Below are 22345 nucleotides of genomic sequence, written 5' to 3' on the forward strand. Positions count from 1 at the left end.
CCTTATCTGTGGCCTAGATTTTTATATTGGTAAAAGCTTAACATACTGGCTGTAAAACACGAATAAAAGTGTATACTCGTAGTACAATTACAGTAATTTGATTTTGATCAAGGGTCTTGCTCCTAGTTAGCTGCCATATTTCTAAGGAAGCCTGGTGTGAACAATCCAGCTGCCTGGCACTGTGTTTCGTACTTAGGGTGAACGCTCGCCTCCTCAAATAAACCAATGAAGAAGAAGGTGGACGAGGTATCCAGGTTTGTGTGCGCAGGCCACCGTAGCTCACTGGCAAGCTCGGGAGAGAGAGGGTGAGCGCTGCAATCTAAATGTAACCACCTGATGTCGCCGTTTCTTCTCAGAATCTCCAAATATTGCACATTTAACCTTTTCAATGGGCTGGTTCAGAATTTTGGCATAGGGTGTGATTTCCAAGTTAGCCAGCATGCTATTATTCAGTGAAGACTTAAGGTCCTTACACACCGAGCGACGTGAATAAACGACGCGAAAAGCGAATTTTTCCTGTACACACGTAGCGCGAACCGAATATGCGTATAAAATTTGCTAAGCGAATAAAGTTTGGTGCTCTTTTGGTGCGCCAAAGGAGAACAATGGAGTCCAACACATCCTCAAGTGATGACTGAATCAATAAAGAAAAAGAATAGACGTCTTTGGGTTCACCCAATATTGGTCTTGAGAGAGGAGATGGCTGAGTTCAACACAACAATCCAGGGGCTGAAATTTGACCTTGGCCAGTAAATTTGAAGGACGTCTCCATCAACTGGCTCCACATTTGCAGAGGGAGAGAACAAATTACCAAGAGCCAATTGATCCTGAACAGTGCCCAGCCTATGCTACATGTCTGAGGTAAGGTCTGCACGTCATCGACATGCTAACATAATTATGATTGGTCAGAGGTTAGCCGTTCGCCTTTTCGCCTCCGCAAAGTTCGATGCAAGGCTTCATCGCCCCCGGTGTGGAAGGTTGCATTGAGTAGGAAGTAGAACTATGTTGCCGCTGGCTCACTTGGAAATGAGGTCCGACGTCAAAGATTCTGAGTCTGCCCTGAAAGCATCTGCTTTCAAATAGCATTCACTTTTAAACTGTTTTTAATTAAAGTTTAATTCAATAATCACCATTTTCAGATTATTATTTTACATCGCCCACTTGTTATTACGCCCCCAGCGTGCTAACTATTCCGTACAGCTGTGCCTACGTGACCGACCAGCGGATTTTCCGTGCAGTGCGCAGAGAATAGACATCAGTAATCGAAGCATGTCGTTCCATACTTCACAAAACACAATGAGACTGGGCAAGTTGTTGTTATCTTCGCTGCCTTAAATATAGCATATAGCATATAGCATATAGGAGAAAGTAGATGTTTGTTTGTTTGTTGTTGTTGTTTTGCTCCAGCTGTGTGCGTACAGGGTTTTCAGGTTCTGAAACAATCTTTATTATTTTGGTCTGAACACCTCCACGTCTTAAATATTTAAATAGGGAAGCAAAAACAACATGTGGCCCGGCGTGAAAGGCCCCTTGGTTCCGGCCCTTTTCTTTTCACGCTCTTTGCATTGCCCAGCAGTAATGATTAAGGGCTCGTGTGGTTGTTATGTTTGCCAGCATGGAATGTTTGGAGATGTCACGCGGACACCAGAAAAGCAGAACAATTGACCGGTGGTATTGATCACTGTCTGCAAACTCAGCTTCTTGTTATCTGGGACATAAAAGTAATTTGCTGCTGCAGTGACTGCGAGGTATTGGGAGGCTCACGCTTACTTTGATGCCAGATAAATGTTGTTAAGTGTTTTAATAGTGTTTAAATAAAGTCTTTTAATGTACTTATTGTGCAAACGAGGCGGAAGACCAGCAGCACAGCACCACATAAACTGAACTGTAAATGCTATAAACTCTTTTGCTAAACAGTTAAGTGAAGATGCTCAACGCACTTTTTTTCTTCTTCTTTTTTACACACCTACGTTACACATGATAAACATTGCATGAGTATAAATATGACCACTTTCGCTAGAAAGAAGAAGGTCAATCTTACATCTCCCTTTGTATTTATTTAGAAATTTCCATCACATTTGGCTTGGGCTCGAGCGCTGCTTCCTTTTTAATTGCACATTAAATTAATTAGAGAAGAAATAAAACGTTGCTTACTTTTTAAATGACTCATTAAGACCAATTTCGAAATCAGAATATAGTCACATTTTTTTTACAGCTTTCACAATAATAGGGATTTGAGACATCTCCGTCAGTTGTCATGGCAAATGATGGGTCATTAAACTACTGGGAAATGACACTATTCTCTTTTCTTTGGGTCGGAAACAGTCCCCCCCCCGCAAATTAATTTTGACATGGTACAGACCCCAAACAATAAGGCGATCAAGTATGAAAATAATTATTATCAGTCGTAGTCCGAAGCCCCCCATGGGAGGCCTGTCAGCTTCACACAAATCCACCAGTGGAGGACACGACGTGTGACAAAGCGCTGCAGAACAAAAATGTCCATCACAAGACTTCCTAATCACAGGATTTTGAAATCGCACTTTGATGATGCATAAAAGGGGGGAGTCTGCACTGTCGGCTCAGACGGGCGCCGCTCGGCGGTGGAAGAGACGGCGGCGCAAATTGAACTTCTTCCGTGGCGGAGCAGCACAAGGCGTATATTTGCAAAAGAGCCTGTAATACAATCTTCACAGTCGTTCAGCCCTGGCGCACGCTGTGTAATTTCATCCGCGGCGTGGATTCCTGAGGTGGCGCATTTGGACGAGCGATGGCCGAGAGGGTCAGCGGCGCCGACGAGGCCGGGGGGGTGTGTGTGTGGGGGGGGGGGCGTTCAAAGGCCCGCGGTTCCGCAGTTTAAGCAAGGGGTCGCCGACCTTTTTGAATCCAAGAGCTACTTTATGGGTCCTGAATCATGCGGAGGCCAACCGGTTTGCTGCACTCGTCTGAAATAACACATTTCCTCAGTGTGCCTATATATCATTATTATGAATGATATGTTTTAATAAGTCCACTAAAACTACACTGTGAGCTTAAACTGCGCATTGTCGCAAATTCTTATAAGACACCAAAGGGACGACAACCAAACAAACTACTGAACTATAAATTATGAAACAATTGAACATGTTTGGCGCAGCGGCTGCACCAACGTTATATTTACATTATAAACTGCAGATGATTCCGCAGCTAAATCTTTATCTTCTCCTTCAGCCGTCGTGGCTTCGTCGTGGCGGCAACGGGATCTCCAGGTTGAGTTCAGTCTGTCAGGTTCTGAGGGCTCCTTATCCAATCACATGACGTGTGAGGTTCAGCGTAAAGCCAGCCAACTGGCCTTGGCATTGGCTCTCGCAAACTAACTGCGGTGCGTTCACTGAGAGCGGACAGGCGCCTGCAATGTGGATTCTGAAGGCCTGAAGGATTTCAGAGAACCTGACAAAACAAGCTGGCTGACAACGATGGAAGCAACCAGGTGGATATTATAGAATGTGAAAAGAACAGACTATGGACAATAACTTTATTATCATATTTACAGGAAAGTGTAATGTTCTAAGCATGTTCAGGCCAGTAGAGAAGGCCTAGCTGGCCCTGGCGGCTCGACACTGCTAATAAGTCAATGTAATGCGGCTCTGGCTCACAACTCCTGCGTGAGCCAGCGCGGCTGTGTGATTTATTACAGGAAGAGGCACGGAGGAGCAGACAAACGACTCCGCTCTTGTCAATCTCGCGATAGGCCTCCTCGGTGCTGCCGCATGCAGCCAGTCGTCATGTTCGGTAATGAGGGAACGTCGTCGGGTTTTTTTGTTTTTTTTTGTCTTCCACGATGTATTCCCTCAAGTCAACTCAAGATGCCTTTCTTATTTGTAAAGCGGCATAATAAATGACGCCTGCTATTGTTTGGCACCTAAGCCCTCGGATGCCTTTATCGCTCAACCAAAGAGCTCGTCAGATGGCGGAACTGGATCTGAAAACCTCCTTCACCCCCCCCCCGAGTAGAGGGGCTGCAGTGTTTCACACCCACTTGGTGTCATTGTGTGGCAGCGTGCGCGGAGGTGAGCCAGGAGATGAAATCGCAATTTTTGTTTCTCTGACGACGACAAAAAAAGCCCACGATAAATAATAATAATAATAAATAATAAATAAATCAGCGTTTGTGTTGCTGCTTTTAAATCCGTTATTCAAGAAAAGATTAATGGTGTTCATTGTGGGGAATGACAGTGAGTGAAATCCCAAAAACGAGCAACGTTGTATTTTGTTTCTTACTGGCGTGAATATTGAGTCAAATGACAACAAAACATCTGTGCAACGAAGTCATTCTATAATGTGTAATAGCCTTGTTAAGTACAAGGTATCGGTGAGTACTGAAATGCAAGTAAAAAAAAAAAAAAAAAAAAGTGGTATCGCTGCAACGCAAATTAAAATGCAACCAAAAAGGTAATAACTGGAGAATCATACCTAAAAGCCGCTGTGTGTCATTTTCAAAGAAATCGCAAGTCAGCCACTGAGAAGACCAGGACTGCGCTAACCTGGCTTGCAAATACAAAAAAAGAAAAAAAAATGAAGTCCTCCTCCGTCGGGCTGTTGTGACGGAGGAACCACGGCGCATTTCACGGTCGGCGAGAATATCAGCAACATTCCGCCACGGCGCTCTTACAAAATCCGAGAGACGAAGAAAGACGAGGTTTCTGAGCTGAGAGGAGACTCGGCAGTCGCCCGGGCAACATCCAGCTTCCTACACCGACCCGAGCTGACGTGAGGGGGTTGGACATCCCAATGTATTTCGGTCCTCCTCCTCGTCGCTGCTGCCAGCCGCTGTCGGCCAATTTTCACGACAACGCAAGCAGGACTGCAACTAGCCATTAGTTTTGGTGTTCGACTCGATTAGTCACGATTATCTTCTTCATCTTCGCCACCTGTTTTGAACTTCTGTCTCACCTCACTTGCTTCAGTCTTCAAAGCTGCTGTACTCTGACAGCGTATGATTTTAAACAAATATATCAAAATCACAATGACAGAGTTGTTATATTTTTCGACGGAGAATATCATTGGTACATTAATTCACGATTTAAAGGTTATATGCAATGTCTGTCACAGTTGAATACCTCAAACAGACTTCCTACGACTTGCGATAAACAACACAGTTGATAAGTGATCAGTGACAGAGTGTTAGAATTCAGTATGAACGCTGCTACTGACAGGCGCTGTACTTCACTAACTACTGCAGGAAAGTAGCGTTTACCTCAGTGAACGATCGTTGGCTAAGCAGCCTGTTGCATGATTTTCCAACGTGTGAAAAAACCTGTTTTGTCCTTACGTCACAGGCTGAAGATTAATTAACAAACAAGTGCATAATTCAGAACATAACGACAAAATATCTCCTCTCTGCGTTATTTGTGAACTCCTCGGCGGTGGCGTGATATCGCAGCGACTCCAGGGTGTCGGCGTGTCGCCAGAGTGCTACCATGGAATGCTAGGTGAGCTTCACAGCTGCTTCATTTTCTACAAAATATTCTGAAACTTTAGAAACTTTGGGTTTGGAGTTTTCGAGCCTTTTCAGAGAAGAAGCCGTTCTTCTTTTTTCTTCTTCTTCTTATTGTCGCAGGATGTAAATCACTCAGCACTTCGCAGTAACCATAACACGATGCGTCGACGTTGTGTTGCCGACGTAATCGATTACATCGACTAATCGTTGCCGCCCTGAAACGCAACCTCTTTGGCAAATGCATTTGTGTCTTCTTTTTTTTTTTCCTCCCGTTTTGTTTATCGCTCTGCAAATCTGTAACTCAAAGGAACCTAAGGAAACACTGGCGGCCCCAAGAACAGACCCCCGAAAAAAGCAGCGAATGCCAAGGAGTGGGGTGACAGATGACCACTTGAGCAGCCTAAACAGCACCGGCTAGGGCAGGGCGGGTGGTGGTGGCAGCGGCGGGGGAAACACAAAGTAAAAGTCTGTGCGGCAGCAGGCCTACCTCTTGGCGCTGGTGGAGAGCTTGGCAGCCGTCTTGCTGGAGATTTTGGCCTCTTTCTTTTTGGGCTGGGTCTGATCCCGCTGCTCCGGGCCCGGCTGCTCGGGCGGCGCCGCCTCCCTCTGCTCCGCGTCCGAGCTCCCCCCGCTGGTGTTGGGGCTGTCGTCCGGCCTCGGCTGTACCTCACTGGACATGCTGACACTGAGGAGGAAGGAGAAGAAAGGCAAAGAGGACGCAGAGATTACGCTTCTGAACGGTTTCCCCGGTTGCTTTTCCAATGAATAAACCTCGTCAAATGTGACAAGAATTCATTGTTTTACTGTAGTAGATGTCAAAACGATGGGGAATGAAATGCAGATCAGAACTGTAAAGCTTCTTGAAGGTTGAGACAACTCTTATCATGCTGATTTGGACACTGTGATGTGGTTTAAAGGTCCAGTTTGTAAAATTTGACTTGATTTATGATCTTTATATTGGTAAAAAATCTTAACATACCGCCCATTAATACATTAACAAAGGTGTATACTCGCAGTACAATAATTGTAATTTGGTTTCCTACCCTTATAATGGTTCTCATATATATAGTTGGATGCATTCTTGCGCCACCATATTTCTAAGGAAGCCCCGTGTGGACAATGAAGCCAGCTTGAGAGCGTGTTTCGTAATTTAGGGTGACTTCTCGTGTCCTCAAACAAAGCAAAGAAGAAGAAGGTGGACGACGAGGTATCCGGGTTTGACTGCACAGGTCACCGTAGCTCACTGGCAAACTCAGGAGAGGGAGGGAGTGTGAAAGACGCTGCAACGTAAAATGTAACCACTTGATGACTCCAAATACTAGATTAAGAAGCTTTATTGTCATTTGTACTGAATACAATGAAATTCTGTTTGGCAACATCTCTCAAGAAGCAGCATACACGTCGGGTACAAGTTTAAAAACGAAAAAGTTTACTACACAACAAACCTCTAAGGAAGCCCTGAATAGGAAATCGTCCTGCTAGGCAGGCTTCCTTAAAACATAATTACACACTGGACCTTAAAGGTAGGTAGAAAATACTAAGAAATACTAAGAAATGAATCTTGACACCTTCCTTGCGTCTGTTTTGTCCAACTGACAGTTGGTACGACTCAGAGAACCCCACATTCAAGCAACCAGAGGTGGTGAATGTGGAGTGTGACGGTTTAATAACAGACTTTAAGGTGGCAAATCAAGTAAATCAAGATGCACACAGGTGGACAAGTCACCAACTGTGAGGCAAATGTGTTCGCTGTCATTCATCCTTTCCCCTGAGCTCCGTCACCACCGCTCTCAGGCACACAAAGACCTGATGTTATTCCTCGTCCATCACTTCTGACTTTTCCAGTATCTGAGCTCAGGTCACATTAGCACAAACGCCACGAGAGACACCCTGGAGTCTGCGTACAACACGAGACCTCAGCGTTAATTTCACAAGCAACTTTTTTTTTTTTTCAATAATAAATGTTGCCTTTTCCTTGTCGTTTTTCATGATACAACACACAACAGGCTGTAGTGATGATAGGAAACAAACACATCCAAGAGGACCAACCCATCAAATGTGATGATAAACGCAGATTAGGCTCTGATACTTTGCTTATGTAAGCGCTCGAGGCTATGGCGCTTCTGTCAAACGTATTAGTCAGGTAAAAGACTGATGGAATCTCCTCTGCATGGCGACGCACCAGGGAGCACAGAGACATTGCAAACACAAAAATGTGGAGATGTCCACGTAGGTTCTCCTGGACTTTTTGACAGCATCGCATTTGAATTAAAATATCAAAAAAAAAATTGAGAAATGGCTCATATGATGAAACTTGCATTGGTTTGGATGTTTTAAATATTTATCATACATACTACCAGTCAAAAGTTTGGATACACCTGTTTCTTCTTTATCTTTACTACTGTCTACACTGTAGATACACACTGAGGACATCATCTAAAATCCCACGTGTTCATTCATAGTTTTGAGGCCTTGAGTGACAATCTGCAACAGTCATGAAAATGAAAGAAAACCCATTAAAGGCTGAAAGGCATTAAAAGGCTTTTTTTTCTCATTGAAAAGCCCTATTGTCATCATTCACACATCAAAAAATGGATGAAAAGTTTGCACTTCTGCGCAGTATACTCGACAGAGCACAATCATCCAGGGCAGGTGTTTGTATTTCCATACATGAAGCCAGAATCTGTGCAGCCACCTCCGAATTTCTAATTTGGCCAATGTCCAATTTACTAACTTTAAGGTTGAGGTTGATGCAAAATGCTGCTGGCAGAACCCATAAAACACTCCCTGGCTTCACTTTCAGAAGCCGTTCACCATCTTTCATCTTTATTTTTCACACTGCAGTGGAGGCAATTAGACCGTTCAGAGGCTAACAGACTTAATATATTCCTGCGGTTTGATCGGTAATTGTTGCAACAAAAGGCTGTCACATAGAAAATACTACAAGAAAAGTTACAAAAATAGTCACAAAAACGTTTTTTTTCATATTTTGATGCTAATTAAAAAACTAAAAACTCAAATATTGGAAAAGGGGTTTCGACTGTAAACACGACACATTCTGCTTACGCTGCTCAAATGAGCCTTGAAAACGCGTTCTGTTTTCTACGGCTCATTACGTCTGAGCAACTGTCCCACATTGCAGGTGCGATGTGTGTACCGGTAATCTACAACCTAATCTCATGTGGGACTCTTATTTTATTAAGGAATGCCTCCAAAGAAAATCTTGATTTAATTCAATTTTAATGCTAAGTAAAAAATTAAAACCCCAGCATTATGCTTAAAACAGAGGCCTTTAACAAAATCCACAACTTTGGGTATTAAAACTTCTGAAAGGCTTAAGTAATAAATTAAGGCTTCATTTGAATAAAATGAACATAAATTTTCACAGAATTTTTTTTTTTAATCTTGTGGAGCAGCCTCACACAATTTGCGCTCAAAGAAATAGCACATTTAGTCCTATGTTTATGGTCTCCCATTAAAAAAAAAAAAAAAAAAAGCTTGGTTTTGGATTCCTGCTGTGAGAGATGCTGATTCCACATCTGGAATGGGAAAGCGGTCTCACAGGGAGGGGCTGGGACACTTGGCTGGGGGACGTCGTCACTAAGTGAAGAGTGGTTTCAGTGGCCTCCAAGAAACCAGAGAGGGATGAGTGGGTTCTCAATAGTGGGATAGGCAAAGGACTAGGGAACCCTTCCTGGAGGCTCAGTAAGAGGATTTGGATGTTAGAAAGTGTTGGCAAAATCAATTTAGCAAAATAACAGTTCTAGAAAGCCATGGGCAAACTGTGGCCTGGGGGCCACATGCGGCCGGTTAAGCTTTTTAATCCGGCCTGTCAAACTTGAAGAAATTATATTGATAGTAAGTAAATAATTTTTAAAAAGCTGTGTGTTTTAAGAGTCATTTCAATGAAGAGCTAAACTGTGGGGCTTTGAAGACACAGATTCTGTTGTGGCCGACACGGTGGCGCAGTGGTTAACACAGATCACAGACACATTAAGGATCATATGAAAGAGAGAGATTGCCGTTTACTCTTCCTGGATGGGGGTGACCGCAAGTCACTGCAATAACACTCCCGACCAGTGTGCGAAATACCCGTCAATATTTGTGGGGTGGTGGGGTCCCTGATTGTTGCACACAGGACACACAAAATTAATATTAGACAGGATCTAAAAGGCATTTTAGTGACAATCCATTTCCAGTACCCGCTTCTTCCTGAGCTCAGAGTCATAGGGTGAAGGCAGGGTTGCACCCTGCACATAGAGACAAACAAACATTCGCACTCGCATCTTGACAATTTGGAGTTTCCAATTCACCATGTGGGAGGAAGCCTGAGAACCCACGCAGACACAGGGAGAAGAGGCAAACTCCACGCAGAAAGACTGCAGGCCGGGAATCGTACCCACGACCTTCTTGCTGTGAGGCAGCAGCACTAACCACTGTACCACGGTGTCGCTATTTAGGGCTTATTAAAGGTAAAATGTGTACTATTTGGAGATTTTGAGAAGAAACATCAGGTGGTTCCATTTAAGATTGCAGCTTCTTTCGCCCCCTTAAAATATTTGCTTGGCTATATTTCGCACACCGTTCCCAGAGAGTGGGGGTGGGGGACCTCAGATCCTGACGACCCTCAGAATCGGACAAACTGAACATCTGCTCGTGATCAACAGCCTCTCGCGTCAGCGAAGGAAACGACGGCGCCAAGGTCACGTTCACTCAATCAACATCCTCCATCGTCGCCCTCTGAGTGCGTGCGTGCGTGCGTACGAGCGTGCGTACGAGCGTGCGTGCGTACGAGCGTGCGTGCGTACGAGCGTGCGAGCTCGCTCGGGTGTGTGTGAGTGAGAGTGAAACTCAAGGTGAATGCCTCTATTTACATTCCTCTCTCCGGTATGAAAAATGCATGATACAGATGAATGAGTGCGAGGGCATTTCTTGCTGCTGCTGCTGCATGCGGCTGCTGGATGAAAATCACATTGGACAAGATGTTTGGGGGGGGGGTGTATGGGACAGATTGTTCGATAAACATGACAGCGGGGTTGTTGGCGAGCCGACTCGGATGCTGACATTTGACAAACGGCTGCAGCACGGCGGTTATCTAATGCAATTAAGCCGTATTGGGCGTCGGGATGATACGGGGGGGATAATTAGGTTTGTTGACACCGAGGTATCACTTCAAAGATCCCGACGTCACCGTCCTCCTCCTTGAACACTTTTGACACGCTAGATGTGGTCCAGACCTCATGATATTTGACACACACACGAACACGGGCGCTAACTCTCTGATTGTAACCTCACAGCAGTGAAAACAGCTGTCCAAATCTATTCTGGTAGCATTTATTTTTTAAAACCCTCTCACGCTCAAGCCGTTTGCTCGATGTTCCTCAAACTTCAGAATATGGCAGGAAACACGTTGATGAATAAAAGTCTCCTTTGGGTCATTTCACGAAAACAAACCGTCTTCATTTCACAGCTTGTCATAGATACCGGTCAGCAGAATCCGAGCTCTTTGAGATACAGTGCCACTCCGAAGGCGTTTTACTCAGTCTTCTTCGTAGTAAAAAGGCTTTGTGTGTGTGCGTGTGTGCGTGTGTGTGTGTGTGTGTGTGTGTGTGTGTGAGAGAGAGAGGGAGACGCTTTCAGGGCAGATATTAGCCAATGATGCGTTCAAGTTGTCAGGTGATGGGGCAAACGCGCTGGGAATGGCAGACAGGGCAGTGAATCTTCCTCGCGTTCCGAGTTATTGAGCAGATGTGTTTTCTACTTTTGCTCGCTCCGGGTGTGTAACTGTGAAAACACTTTAGCCATAACTAGCAGGTAAGATAAGGCTTCAAATGTCTGGGGGTGGGGGTGGGGGTGGGGGTGGAAAAGCAACGTCCAATCGATTTACAGACATCAGGGACATTACTATGGCATTATAGACTAGAATAAATTTACATTATTGATCCCAAATTAGAAAACAACGCAATTATACCAATTACGATTACGAAATTTCAATTTGTTTTACTAAAAATTGACAAACATCCTCTACAGCATGGTGAGCGAACAATTTGACTGGTGCGGCCACAATGGGCTCTAAAATGTGAGCGAGGGGGCTGGAGCAGGAGAAGACTGATGGACTGTTTTGGTGAGCCACCTCATGGGGGGGGGGGGGGGGGAACATAAAAAAAAACCAAAGAAACCCTGCAATAATGTCAAATGAAAATGAAACAAAAGCAAAGCTCCAACAAAATCATTGTCTTCGAAGCCCCACGGTGTTTAGCGGTTTATTGAAATGACTCTGAAAACACTACAGGGGAAAAATGGATGAAATAAAACTATATTATTACTAACTTACTATTAATATGATTTCTTCAAGTTCGGAAGGCCGGATAAAAAAAAGATTAACGGGCCGCATATAGACCCCGGGCCGTAGTTTGCCCATGCCTGGAATCTATGTACTTTATTGATCCCAAATTGGGGAACGACGTTGTTAAGACTGATTACTATTGTTTAATTTTCAATTCGTTTTACTTAATGAACAAAAAAAGGACCCTCGATAGCGTCCACGCCGTTTGGGGGGGGGGGAGAGAGAGAGAGAGAGAGAGAGAGAGAGAGAGAGAGTATGGACTGTGTTGTGTTTTCACGGGCAGAAGGTTGTCGAGACAATTTGTCGAGCCAATTTCACAAGTTTCCATTTTATCAGTCGTAGGTGCAGCGAGTGGAGCACGACGGACGACTGCTGCTGAATTCAATCGCGCGCTCTCCCCCCACCCCTCAAAAAAAGCATCTCTTTGTAAAGTAAGTTCACGCTGAGAGAGAAAAAAAAAACTGCGTCACAATAAAAACGCTATAATACGTCGAAGCCAAGTTGGGAGAACCGACCCCCCCCCCCCTCCCCCACCACCACCACCACCCCGGTGACCCACTACCACCACCGTCTCTCGGCTGCTCCACGACTCCACAGTCGGTGTGCCTCGGTGGGTCCAGAGACACCTTGGTGCGGACGGTAAACGACGCTGAGCTCGACGGAACCGACGTTGGCGGTGGTGTCCGGTTGTCCGAGCTCTCCAGCTTGACCCGTCGCCGAATCCGCTCGGCACAAAAGGTGCCCCCAACCCACCCCACTCCCTCCCTCCACCAACCACCACCACCGCCGCCCCCTTCCCCCTTCAAGAAGATAACGCGTTAAACCCCCACCTCGTAGGTTCCCAAGAGTTGCTTTTTCCGAGAGTAATGCGACCGGCCTACCTTTATGAGCAGACTGGACGCGCTGCACCGGCAGAAATGTGCTGTAGTGTCCAATGTTTTATTCCGTATCGAGTCACACAGGCTCCCCCGGGCTCGCTGCTCCCGCTCCGCCGCTAAGTCTGTCTGTCTGACTGGATGGGCCGAAGCACCGCCACCGCCGCTGCCGAGAGCTTGCTGCGCCGCTCACACGCTACGTTTCCGGCGGCGACTTTCAAAATAAAAGCAGAGACGAGAGTTACAAATTTAATACGACTATTATATGGTTGTTAAATGATGATGATACAATTATTATTATTATTATTATTATTATTATTATTATTATTATTATTATTATTATTATTATTATTATTATTATTATTATCAAAAAAAACAATGAAGAAGAAGATGGGCGAAGTACACAGGTTTGCTGCCCATGGTAGCTCACAGGTAAGCTCAGGAGGGGGACAGAGAGTCAAAGACGCTGCAATCTAAAATGTAACCACCTGATGTCTGTTTCTTCTCAAAATCTCCAAATAGTACACACTTAGCCGTTAAGGAAGCCTGAGGCTTCTGTGTGGAGTTTGCATGTTATCCCTGTGTCTGCATGGATTTTCTCCAGTTTCTCCGACTTCCTCCCACAGTCCAAAAACATGCATGGTTGAATTGGGAACCTTTTTTTGTGTGTGTGTGTGTGTGTGTGTGTGGGTGTGTGTGTGTGGGTGTGTGAGTGCTAATGGTTGTTTGTCTTTGTTTGTCTCTTTGTGGCCCTGTGATGAACTGGCGACTTGTCCAGGGAGTATCATTATTATGATGATTATTGTTATTAGTAGGAGTAGCAGTGGTAAAAGTCGTAGTAGTAGTAGTTGTTGTTGTAGTAGGAGTAGTAGTTGCAGTATGTCACCCCAGGCTAGTTCTTTTGACTTTACGACACATCCTTTTCTTTATTTCAAACCACAGTTATGCTAAAACTATTTGCACAATGCAAACAAATGGGTAAATATACAGTTGTGCCGGTTGTTCAACAGTGCAATAGTGTTTCAGACTGGAGTCATTTTGTGCATTTCTCAGTTTTTATTGAAGTCTGAAAACAAATTTGTGTCTCGGCTTTTATTGTATTCATTTGTCCACCTCAAAAATCACGTAAATTGCTCATCCAGACCAGATGAGTCCTGAAGGGCAAGAAACTAGTTGTAACCATTATTACTTAATTTATTATCACAGTCCCATCTCTTCTTTGCAAGAAGCAAACAGACAAACAGATAAATGTTTCATTAGAAATTGAAAGAAGGAAAGAAAGAAAGAAAGAAAGAAAGACTACTCAGCAAATGTTGGCCTGGTACCATCTCTGTCTCTAGACAGGAGCATACCCATATCAGCAATTGCCATGACTTCCAAAATTAAAGTGCTTTGAAGTTACACTTCTTATTAAGACAAAAGGGCATTAAATATCTACCCTACGCGGTAAAACAAATAAATAAATAAATAAATTCTGTAATTTTCCTTGTTAAAAATATTACATATAACCGATGGTATTAACTAGAAACCCGAAGGTTTCACTTTTGCGATACCCTTTTTCATTGTCAAGTACTGATGCGTCGTTCACTTTTGGACGTTTTCCGTTGTTTACAGACACTTGACGATCCCGATCGCATTCGCGCGCGCGAGCCTACGCGCATCCACGTTCACTCGCTTAGTCGAGGAGAGTGTGTGTCTGTCGTGTCGACAACAAAGGCGATGCAAATGACTTGTGAAATCAATTATGATATCCTCTACGTGTTGATAAATTTAAACATAGCGTCAAACTATCCCCCGTAATCAATCATCAAATATTTAGTGCGTGTCGGGAATTAGTTTCCAGTTGACTAAACGCAAGTAAACGGACACTTTGTGGGATGTTCAATGCATGGTGACTTGCGCATGGTGACTTACTCATGGGTTGTATACAATCAAGGATACCCCGAGATTAGATCATTCAAGGGTTTTTTTTCTGAATTTATTTGATACCAGTGGGTAATCATGTGTGATAGTGGGGAAATACCTCGGGAAGAAGGAATGTCTTCTATACTTGATTTACAACCAAATCAAGCCACATTTTTTCCACAGATTTTCCTTCCTGCCTCACTCAAACTACTCGAACTAAGTCATTGCAGGGCTGCCATCGTCGTAAACACGATTGCTCAGATTTGCAGATGGGTTTCGCATCGCCAGGCAGAACATTTCATTGATCCCTCTGTGTTTCTACCCGGTCAGTTACAACGGACGGAACGGAAGTGCAACGTTCAGCATGCGCCATTGAAAAACAACCTAGCCGCTAACGGCGGGTGATCCGTGATTGTTTTTTTAAGCTAGCTATTCAGAAGCATCAATTTTCTTCATTCAAACATTGGGAGGTGATTGTTCCGAGTCATGGAGACTATATTAGAGCAGCAGCGTCGCTATCACGAAGAGAAAGAGAGGTTAATGGACGCCAAGACAAAAGAAATGTTGCACAAAAAGTCCACGGTGAGACGATAGTTATGTGATAGCATTGCTAAGTAACCGGCGACGTACCAATGAATTAACCATTTTACTTGTGAAAACACACTCACGGATTGATTTATATTTTACTTTCTCTGGCAGTTGCGGGAACAGATTAACTCAGACCACCGAACGAGAGCGATGTTGGACGTAAGTGTTTTTCATTCGTTTAGTGCACGGTAGCACCTGTATGTGTTAGCTTTGTTTAGTTGTCAGTGCTCAGTTTCGAGTCAACATATTGCCGATTTAAACCAATGTATGGAAATTAAAATACAGCCTCTTACATGAACGACAAAACACAATGTACACTACGAGTTAAAATATTGGACACACCCTATGAATTTAATGTCTTTTCTTTTATTCTCATAACTATTGACAATGCAGTTTGCCACTGGAGGCATCAATTACGTAGGAAACAATAAACGTGTAAAATAAGTCTTAAGACGTTTTATATTTAAATTCTTCAAAATAGCCACCTTTCATTAAAAACATATTTAGAGATATTGAACGTGTTTTTCTTTGCTGCATAATTACATATATCTTGCTCATATATTTGATGTCTCCACTATCTGTCTGCAGTGTAGAAAGTTGGAAAGATAACAAAAAACCAGTGCATTAGATTGTGTGTCCAAACTTTTGACTGGTGGTGTATCTCTACAGTTCTTTTCTTTATTTGTATAACAAGCTCAGCAAGTCCGTTGTCTTCATTAGTTGTACAATACAAGAATGATGTCTGTTTTCTCCATCAGCGGTATATGGATGTCAGCGCAAATCTGAGAGACTCCTATGATGACAAAGATGGGTAAGTCACACAGTCCAGTTCTTTGACAACCTCTCATATCAGCAAATCAACTTCTGTGTTGTTGCCATAAAGAACTAAATTGTAATGTGTTTATAGTTGAGAAGTAAAACAAACCAACCGTTTCTCTTGGTGATAGAATGAGGAAAGACGAACTTGCTGCCATATCCGGACCAAATGAGTTTGCAGAGTTCTACAACAGACTAAAGCAGATTAAGGAATTCCACAGAAAGCACCCCAATGAGGTCGGTAAACTCGGCCCTCGTACGCGGTCCAAACAAACAAACTGGAAAGCCTCTAAACGACCAGTCACATTGTTTCTGTCATGTGTTTCTTGCAGATTTCCATTCCAATGTCTGCAGAGTTTGAGGAGTTGATGAAAGCCAGGGAGAACCCCAGCGAGGAGGCTCAGAGTGGGTCCCGTTTTATTGCAAACCTTTGTTAAGATATCTTAATGAGTGTGACGCTCTTGAGCAATGTGTGTGTGTGTGTGTGTGTTTCCTCACAGACTTGGTGGAGTTCACGGACGAGGAAGGATACGGCCGCTACCTGGACCTGCACGACTGCTACCTGAAGTACATCAACCTGAAGGGCATCGAGGTCGTTACCCATCATTTAAGTCTGCGCTGCCACTTAAAAGCAGCGTCGTGCTTTCCTCTGATTGCAGTCTGTTCTTCTCCCCTTCAGAAAGTCGAATACATCGCCTACCTGTCCTCGTTCGACCAGCTGTTTGACATCTCCAAGGACCGAAAGAATGCTGAATACAAAAGGTTTGAACCAGCAGCAGCTTGGAATGGATTGTTTTTTGTTGTTTTTTTACATACTAAAACCAAAAGCCACGTACCATTTCACTGACGAGGGACGATGCGCTGGTGTATGCAGGTACCTGGAGATGCTGCTGGAGTACCTGCAGGACTACACGGACCGAGTCAAGCCGCTGCTGGACCAGAACGAGCTCTACAACAAAGTGCTCACCGACTTTGAGAAGAAATGGGACATCGGCAACTTCCCAGGCTGGCCTGTGAGTTCTCACGCCTGCCCTCCCTTTTGACGTCCGTGCTTTTGTCTCCAGCTGATTTGACGTCATTTCTTTAATTTCTTTGTGCAGAAAGAGACGAGTAGCGCTTTGACGCACGCAGGAGCTCATCTGGACCTCTCTGCTTTCTCTTCCTGGGAGGTAAAGCGTCACTTGGTTTATGGAGAAGTGTTCATTTTGTGAGGAAATACAGAAATTGAAATGCACAAAAGCAGGAAGGTAGGAAAGTTGAAATCTCCTGGAATAAAAATGTCAAGATTAGAATTAATCTCTTATAATAAACAAAGTGACGGACAAAAGAAAAACAAGTACTGTATTGCCCTAAAAATCAGTCTTAAGTCTCTGAGTGCAGTTTATTTGAGTGCAGCCACCAATATTTACCCAAATGCTGCACAAACACTGTTATGTACAGCACTGATGTACCTACATCTGATGTTTCAGCAAGAAACATCCAGTGTACAAGAATTTTGGCTTTCTTTTTTGTCTTTTAAAATAATTTCAGTTTGTTTGTTTGTGTGCCTCTGATGCAGCCAAACGTTTCAACACCCCAAAAAAATGCATCTGGCCTATATTTAATGGCAATAAGGGGGATTGAGGAGTGTCTGAAAACTTTCTTCCACTGCTCTTTGTATTCTTTTACACAAATTGACATAAAGAGTCATCTAAAATGTAATCAATATAATAATATAAACTGTAAAATATTTGCCACGCTTGTTTTGTAATGTCTTAAATTTCTCTCCCCCCCCACTCAGGAGTTGGCTTCCTTGGGTCTTGACAGATTGAAGTCGGCCCTCATGGCTTTGGGACTGAAATGCGGAGGGTAAGGACGCTGCCATGCTGGAGCTTTAAAACTGTTTTCTTGTGAAGTTGGCTGTCCAGTGAATGGAAGGCTGATTAGAGATGAAGAGCTTGTGGTTTTTATCCAAAGACCTTCCTGTCTCTCACACTACGAGCGCCAACAGCCTCTGTGTTGCTCTCAAGACAGTGCAATTTTCCAGGGAATCGTGTTTTTTTTTTTTTTTTTTTTCCCCCCGGCTACTGACAATTGTCTCGGATAAAATTTTAAACAACTTACATTTTTGGCTTTTTTCAGTTTCCACAGTAGCTGGGTTTCACTTCTGGTTTTTGCAAAATAAAAGCCTCAAAGTTGAGAGCGACTCTCGCGGGAGAGCCGTCAGCTGATTGGCTGCCTTGTCTCCTGTGTTGTGCAGGACCCTGGAGGAGAGAGCTCAGCGACTCTTCAGCACCAAAGGCAAATCCCTGGAGTCCCTGGACCCCTCGCTCTTCGCCAAGAACCCCAAAGCCAAAGGCCCCAAAAAGTAAGTCGGGCGTTCGTGGGTTTTTTTTTCTTCCTCCTGACGAAACGCTTTCTTCGCTTTCTGATTTATTCTGACTTCCATGCGTCACTTTTGGCAGAGACACCGAGCGCAACAAGGAAATTGGCTTCCTGGAGGCTCAAGTCTATGAGTACGTGGAGATCCTCGGGGTGAGTCGCCGTTTTTTAACAGCTCGTCTCTGTCACATGCAGACGGAATGGGCTTAATGACGGCGCGTCGGTGTGATGCTTTCAGGAGCAGAGGCAGTTGACTCACGAAAACGTCCAGAGGAAGCAGGCCCGGACCGGGGAGGAGCGCGAGGAAGAGGAGGAGGAGCAGCTGAGCGAGAGTGAGAGCGAGGACGAAGACAACGAGATCATCTACAACCCCAAGAACCTGCCGCTGGGCTGGGATGGCAAGGTGAGGACACACACCACACACACACACACACACACACACACACACACACACACACACACACACACACACACACACACACACACACACACCAGTCTGCCTTCAGTTAAGCCTCTTTTAAAGGTCCAATGTGTAAAATTCAAAGGAATGAAGAAAGCGGAAAATAGAGAATTTAGCAAGTGGATGTTCAATACAAGTTTTACAAAAATACAAGTTTTTAAAAGTGGCAAGTATAAGGGTGTTTGAACTGTTATGTAATGCAATACTATATAATATAATATAATATAATATAAAATACATTACAATCCATTAGATTGCATTGATAAAAGTGTGAGAGAATGGTTCTCATGTGACAGTGTGTTGCGTAATGAGGGTGAACGCTCGCATCGTCACACAAACCAACAAAGAAGAAGGTGGACCTGGCATCCAGGTTTGGGTGCATGGGCCACTGCAGTGCACTGGCAAGTTCAGGAGGGGGAAGGAGAGAGCGAAAGACGCTGCAGTCTGAAATGTTACCACTTAATGTCGCTGTTTGTTCAAATGAAATCTCCAAAGAGTACACACTGAACCCTGAATCCAGTTTGTGCAGACCTCCAGTGGCTAATTATGTTGCTCTTGTTCAGGAAAGGAGTTGAACTAACCCGTCTATCAAGAGATATTTATCAGTTTTGCTTTGATTTTATATATTTATCCACTTGTTGGATAACATTTCTACTGATTAATATACATTCCCCCCCCCCTTCCAGCCAATTCCATACTGGCTCTACAAACTCCACGGACTCAACATCAACTACAACTGTGAAATATGTGGAAACTACAACTACAGGGGACCCAAAGCCTTCCAGAGGCACTTTGCAGTACGTGGTCAATTTCCCACCGTCATTACGCGCTGTTGTTTTGCATTGTTGAAGGCCGTCGTGCCTGACCAGCGCGACTCATTTGTCGTTTCCCATTAGGAATGGAGGCACGCTCACGGCATGCGCTGCCTGGGGATCCCCAACACGGCTCACTTCGCCAACGTCACGCAGATCGAGGACGCCGTCTCCCGTAAGAACCCCGCATCATGTAAAATGTGTGGAATAGTGTTGCTCTGAAGAAACTCATCACAGCAAGGTTTATTATCGCGTCAGAGATTCTTTTCCCACATACTCTTCACAGAGTGAAGTAGCTCGGAGTGATTTTACCTCCAAGAAGAAGCCCCTCTTTAAATGTAACACACAGAAGAGAATATACTCAGAGATGCAAAAGAAAATGAAGTTAATTAGTTGTTTATTGTTAATAACACAAAATAAGAAAACTAAATGATTGTAGTTCTTCAAAAAACATCCAGCTCTGAGCTGAATGGAACAGAGCACGTGCAGTATGTGGGTGAATGTTGTTGACTGCACTAAAATGAACGGCACTCAGAGACTCGAGAGTGATTCGTAGCGCAATAGTACATCAGTCAATAGTACGCACAGTGTACATTACAAATGCATGAGATGTACAAACACCGTTTTCCACCACTGTACATAAACAGGAAGGAGTGGAGCTGCAGCAGCATCTCTGGGGCAGCAGATAGATAGATAGATATAGATAAAGATGGATAGATAGATTAATCGATAGATGAAGTTAGAGACTGATGTGATAGAAAAACAGCTCAAGCACTAGTGACACTGATAATGGAGTGTTTTGTGTGACTTTGTTTCTCAGTGTGGGCAAAGCTGAAGTCCCAGAAGGCTTTGGAGCGGTGGCAGCCTGACACAGAGGTGAGTCCACATCCACCGAGCGGCACAGATGATAAAACGTTGCTGCCCTTTTTCTTCTTTTTTATTTTATTTTTTTTTGTTTTGTCACTTCATCTGGTCAGATATAGAATGGAAGTTGTTGGTTTTTTCATCAAGTGACTCCTGTCTTTATTCAGTCCCACTGTTGGCAAACCAAATGGAAAAGAGTGCCTGAGTGTTGAAGAAGAGCTAACCAACACGATTGAGCTCATCATGTGTTTTTTTTTTTTGGCGTTGTTTTTTCCAGGAGGAGTACGAGGACTCCAGCGGCAACGTGGTCAATAAAAAGACCTACGAGGATTTGAAGAGACAGGGCCTGCTCTAAATCGACCAGGAAGCGACTCCAAGAGCACAGGGGAGGGAGAAAATTCCTGTCTTACGAGCGTCCATTAGGATCGACTGTGTTTTTTTATCTGCCCACATCTTTTTATTTGTATGTTGTAACGTTGTTTTACAGGCCGTGCCCCTCCCTCCAGCTCCCACTTTAACAACTTTACATAGCCCCTCATTGATCACGATAATAAACTTTTGTTCTTTTATCACTGGGTCTCCGCTCTACATTCTTTCTAGTTATTTCTATGAGGAAATCTCAGTGGTCTGTTTATTTACTAATCTGTTTATTTTGTGATTTGTTGGTGCAAAAAAAAAAGGAAAGAACTTCAGCTGAACGTTGCGTTGCAGACAACAAAACACACAAAGGAGGGTTTCTCCAAAATAAAATATATAGATGTGTGGAACCAGAAAAGAACACACAGGAGACTCAAAAGTTGATGGGTAGAACGATAAATATGTCTACATTTAAACAAATGTCACGTCAAAGTTATGTTTTTTAATCTGGCCCGCCGAACTTGAAGAAATTATATTAATAGTAAGTCATAAGTTTTAAGAGTCATTTCAAGAAAGAGCTAAATACCATGTGGCTTCAGAGACAGATGTTTTGTTGTAGCTTTGCTTTTGTTCATTTTCAATTGACATTAAAGCACGTGTTTTCTAACATATCCCACGATATAATTTTCTTTTTCTTCTATGAGGTGGTCACCAAAACACTCCATCCATCTGCTCCTGCTGTGGCCCCTCTGTCGAATTTTAGAACCCATGGTGGCTGACTCGTCAAAAAGTTTGAAAAAATTACATGTAACATAATTCCGTAGTATTTCAATACTTACAAAAATTATATTAAAATTAAAAATTATAATCTATAAAACATGTAAGAAGGGATCAGTCGAGTTGTAATGTGATCTGTAATCTGTAACGTGTCGAGTCGTCGATTCTCACCATTAAAGCCCACAGGTGGCGCTGCTTCACCAGAGTTGTCTCGTTTAGTCGAACAGTTTAACTGATATTTTATATACATATAATTAAAGTCTACGTAATTTGTAATTTTAGAATATTTGACGACAGCGTATAAAAGACGAAATGGCGCGGCGGGACGTTCCCCGCCTGAAACGACGCTAGTCTGTGTTTGAGTCCGTGTACATACGAGTCGTCTTGTCGGAGTAGAATTAATAATATCAGGGTTGTGAAGGCAGCCATATTTATAAGTAATAATAAGTAATAATAATAATAAAAGTAATAATAGTAATAATATGTTAATATAGCGATATTTGTGTCATTTCTCCATCGGTTTCCGTAGTGTAGTGGTTATCACGTTCGCCTCACACGCGAAAGGTCCCCGGTTCGAAACCGGGCGGAAACATGTTTTTCGTTATCGTTGGTTCAAGAAATCTCTTTTGTGCTTCATATTAACTGGCTGGAATACAATCGTTAACATATTTTGTCCAAAAATCATTAGTTATTTTTATTAGAACT

At 43.6% G+C, this 22345-nt stretch overlaps 2 protein-coding genes and 1 non-coding gene across 3 annotated transcripts in view; 2 read left to right on the forward strand and 1 right to left on the reverse strand.

Annotated features, from left to right (window-relative positions):
- The window catches only part of LOC142905242 (ubiquitin-conjugating enzyme E2 E2-like), a 75883-nt gene extending 63016 nt beyond the window's left edge, over positions 1–12867 (reverse strand). The window contains exons 1-2 of the mRNA XM_076051827.1: positions 12707–12867; positions 5967–6164 (exon numbers count right to left, since the gene is read on the reverse strand). Coding sequence (XP_075907942.1) covers positions 5967–6157 — 191 coding nt within the window. The 5' untranslated portion in view covers positions 6158–6164; positions 12707–12867. The remainder of the gene's footprint in view (positions 1–5966; positions 6165–12706) is intronic.
- Positions 12868–14936: 2069 nt separating this feature from the next.
- sf3a3 (splicing factor 3a, subunit 3) lies at positions 14937–21078 on the forward strand. Its single transcript, XM_076011794.1, has 17 exons — positions 14937–15187; positions 15305–15352; positions 15952–16004; positions 16141–16246; positions 16342–16414; positions 16510–16601; positions 16689–16771; positions 16884–17022; positions 17110–17178; positions 17790–17857; positions 18249–18356; positions 18454–18523; positions 18609–18773; positions 19517–19627; positions 19727–19817; positions 20463–20518; positions 20784–21078. Exons 1-17 carry the CDS (start codon positions 15092–15094, stop codon positions 20859–20861), a joined length of 1506 nt encoding a protein of 501 aa, XP_075867909.1. The 5' UTR covers positions 14937–15091; the 3' UTR covers positions 20862–21078.
- Positions 21079–22159: 1081 nt separating this feature from the next.
- Positions 22160–22232, forward strand: trnav-cac (transfer RNA valine (anticodon CAC)). Its single transcript has one exon. It is a non-coding gene; the product is annotated as a tRNA-Val (tRNA).
- Positions 22233–22345: the final 113 nt, after the last annotated feature.

This window comes from Nelusetta ayraudi, unplaced genomic scaffold (assembly GCF_046127955.1).
Source record: "Nelusetta ayraudi isolate G7.1 ecotype Tasmania unplaced genomic scaffold, CSIRO-AGI_Nayr_v1 ptg000135l, whole genome shotgun sequence".
In the NCBI taxonomy this organism is placed as follows: Eukaryota; Metazoa; Chordata; class Actinopteri; order Tetraodontiformes; family Monacanthidae; genus Nelusetta; species Nelusetta ayraudi.

Coding starts and splice junctions, on each gene's coding strand:
- sf3a3 (XM_076011794.1), top strand. CDS start 15,092: ATGGAGACTATATTAGAGCAGCAGCGTCGCTATCACGAAGAGAAAGAG. Junction 15,188..15,304: donor TGTTGCACAAAAAGTCCACG/GTGAGACGATAG, acceptor TTTCTCTGGCAG/TTGCGGGAACAGATTAACTC. Junction 15,353..15,951: donor GAACGAGAGCGATGTTGGAC/GTAAGTGTTTTT, acceptor TTTCTCCATCAG/CGGTATATGGATGTCAGCGC.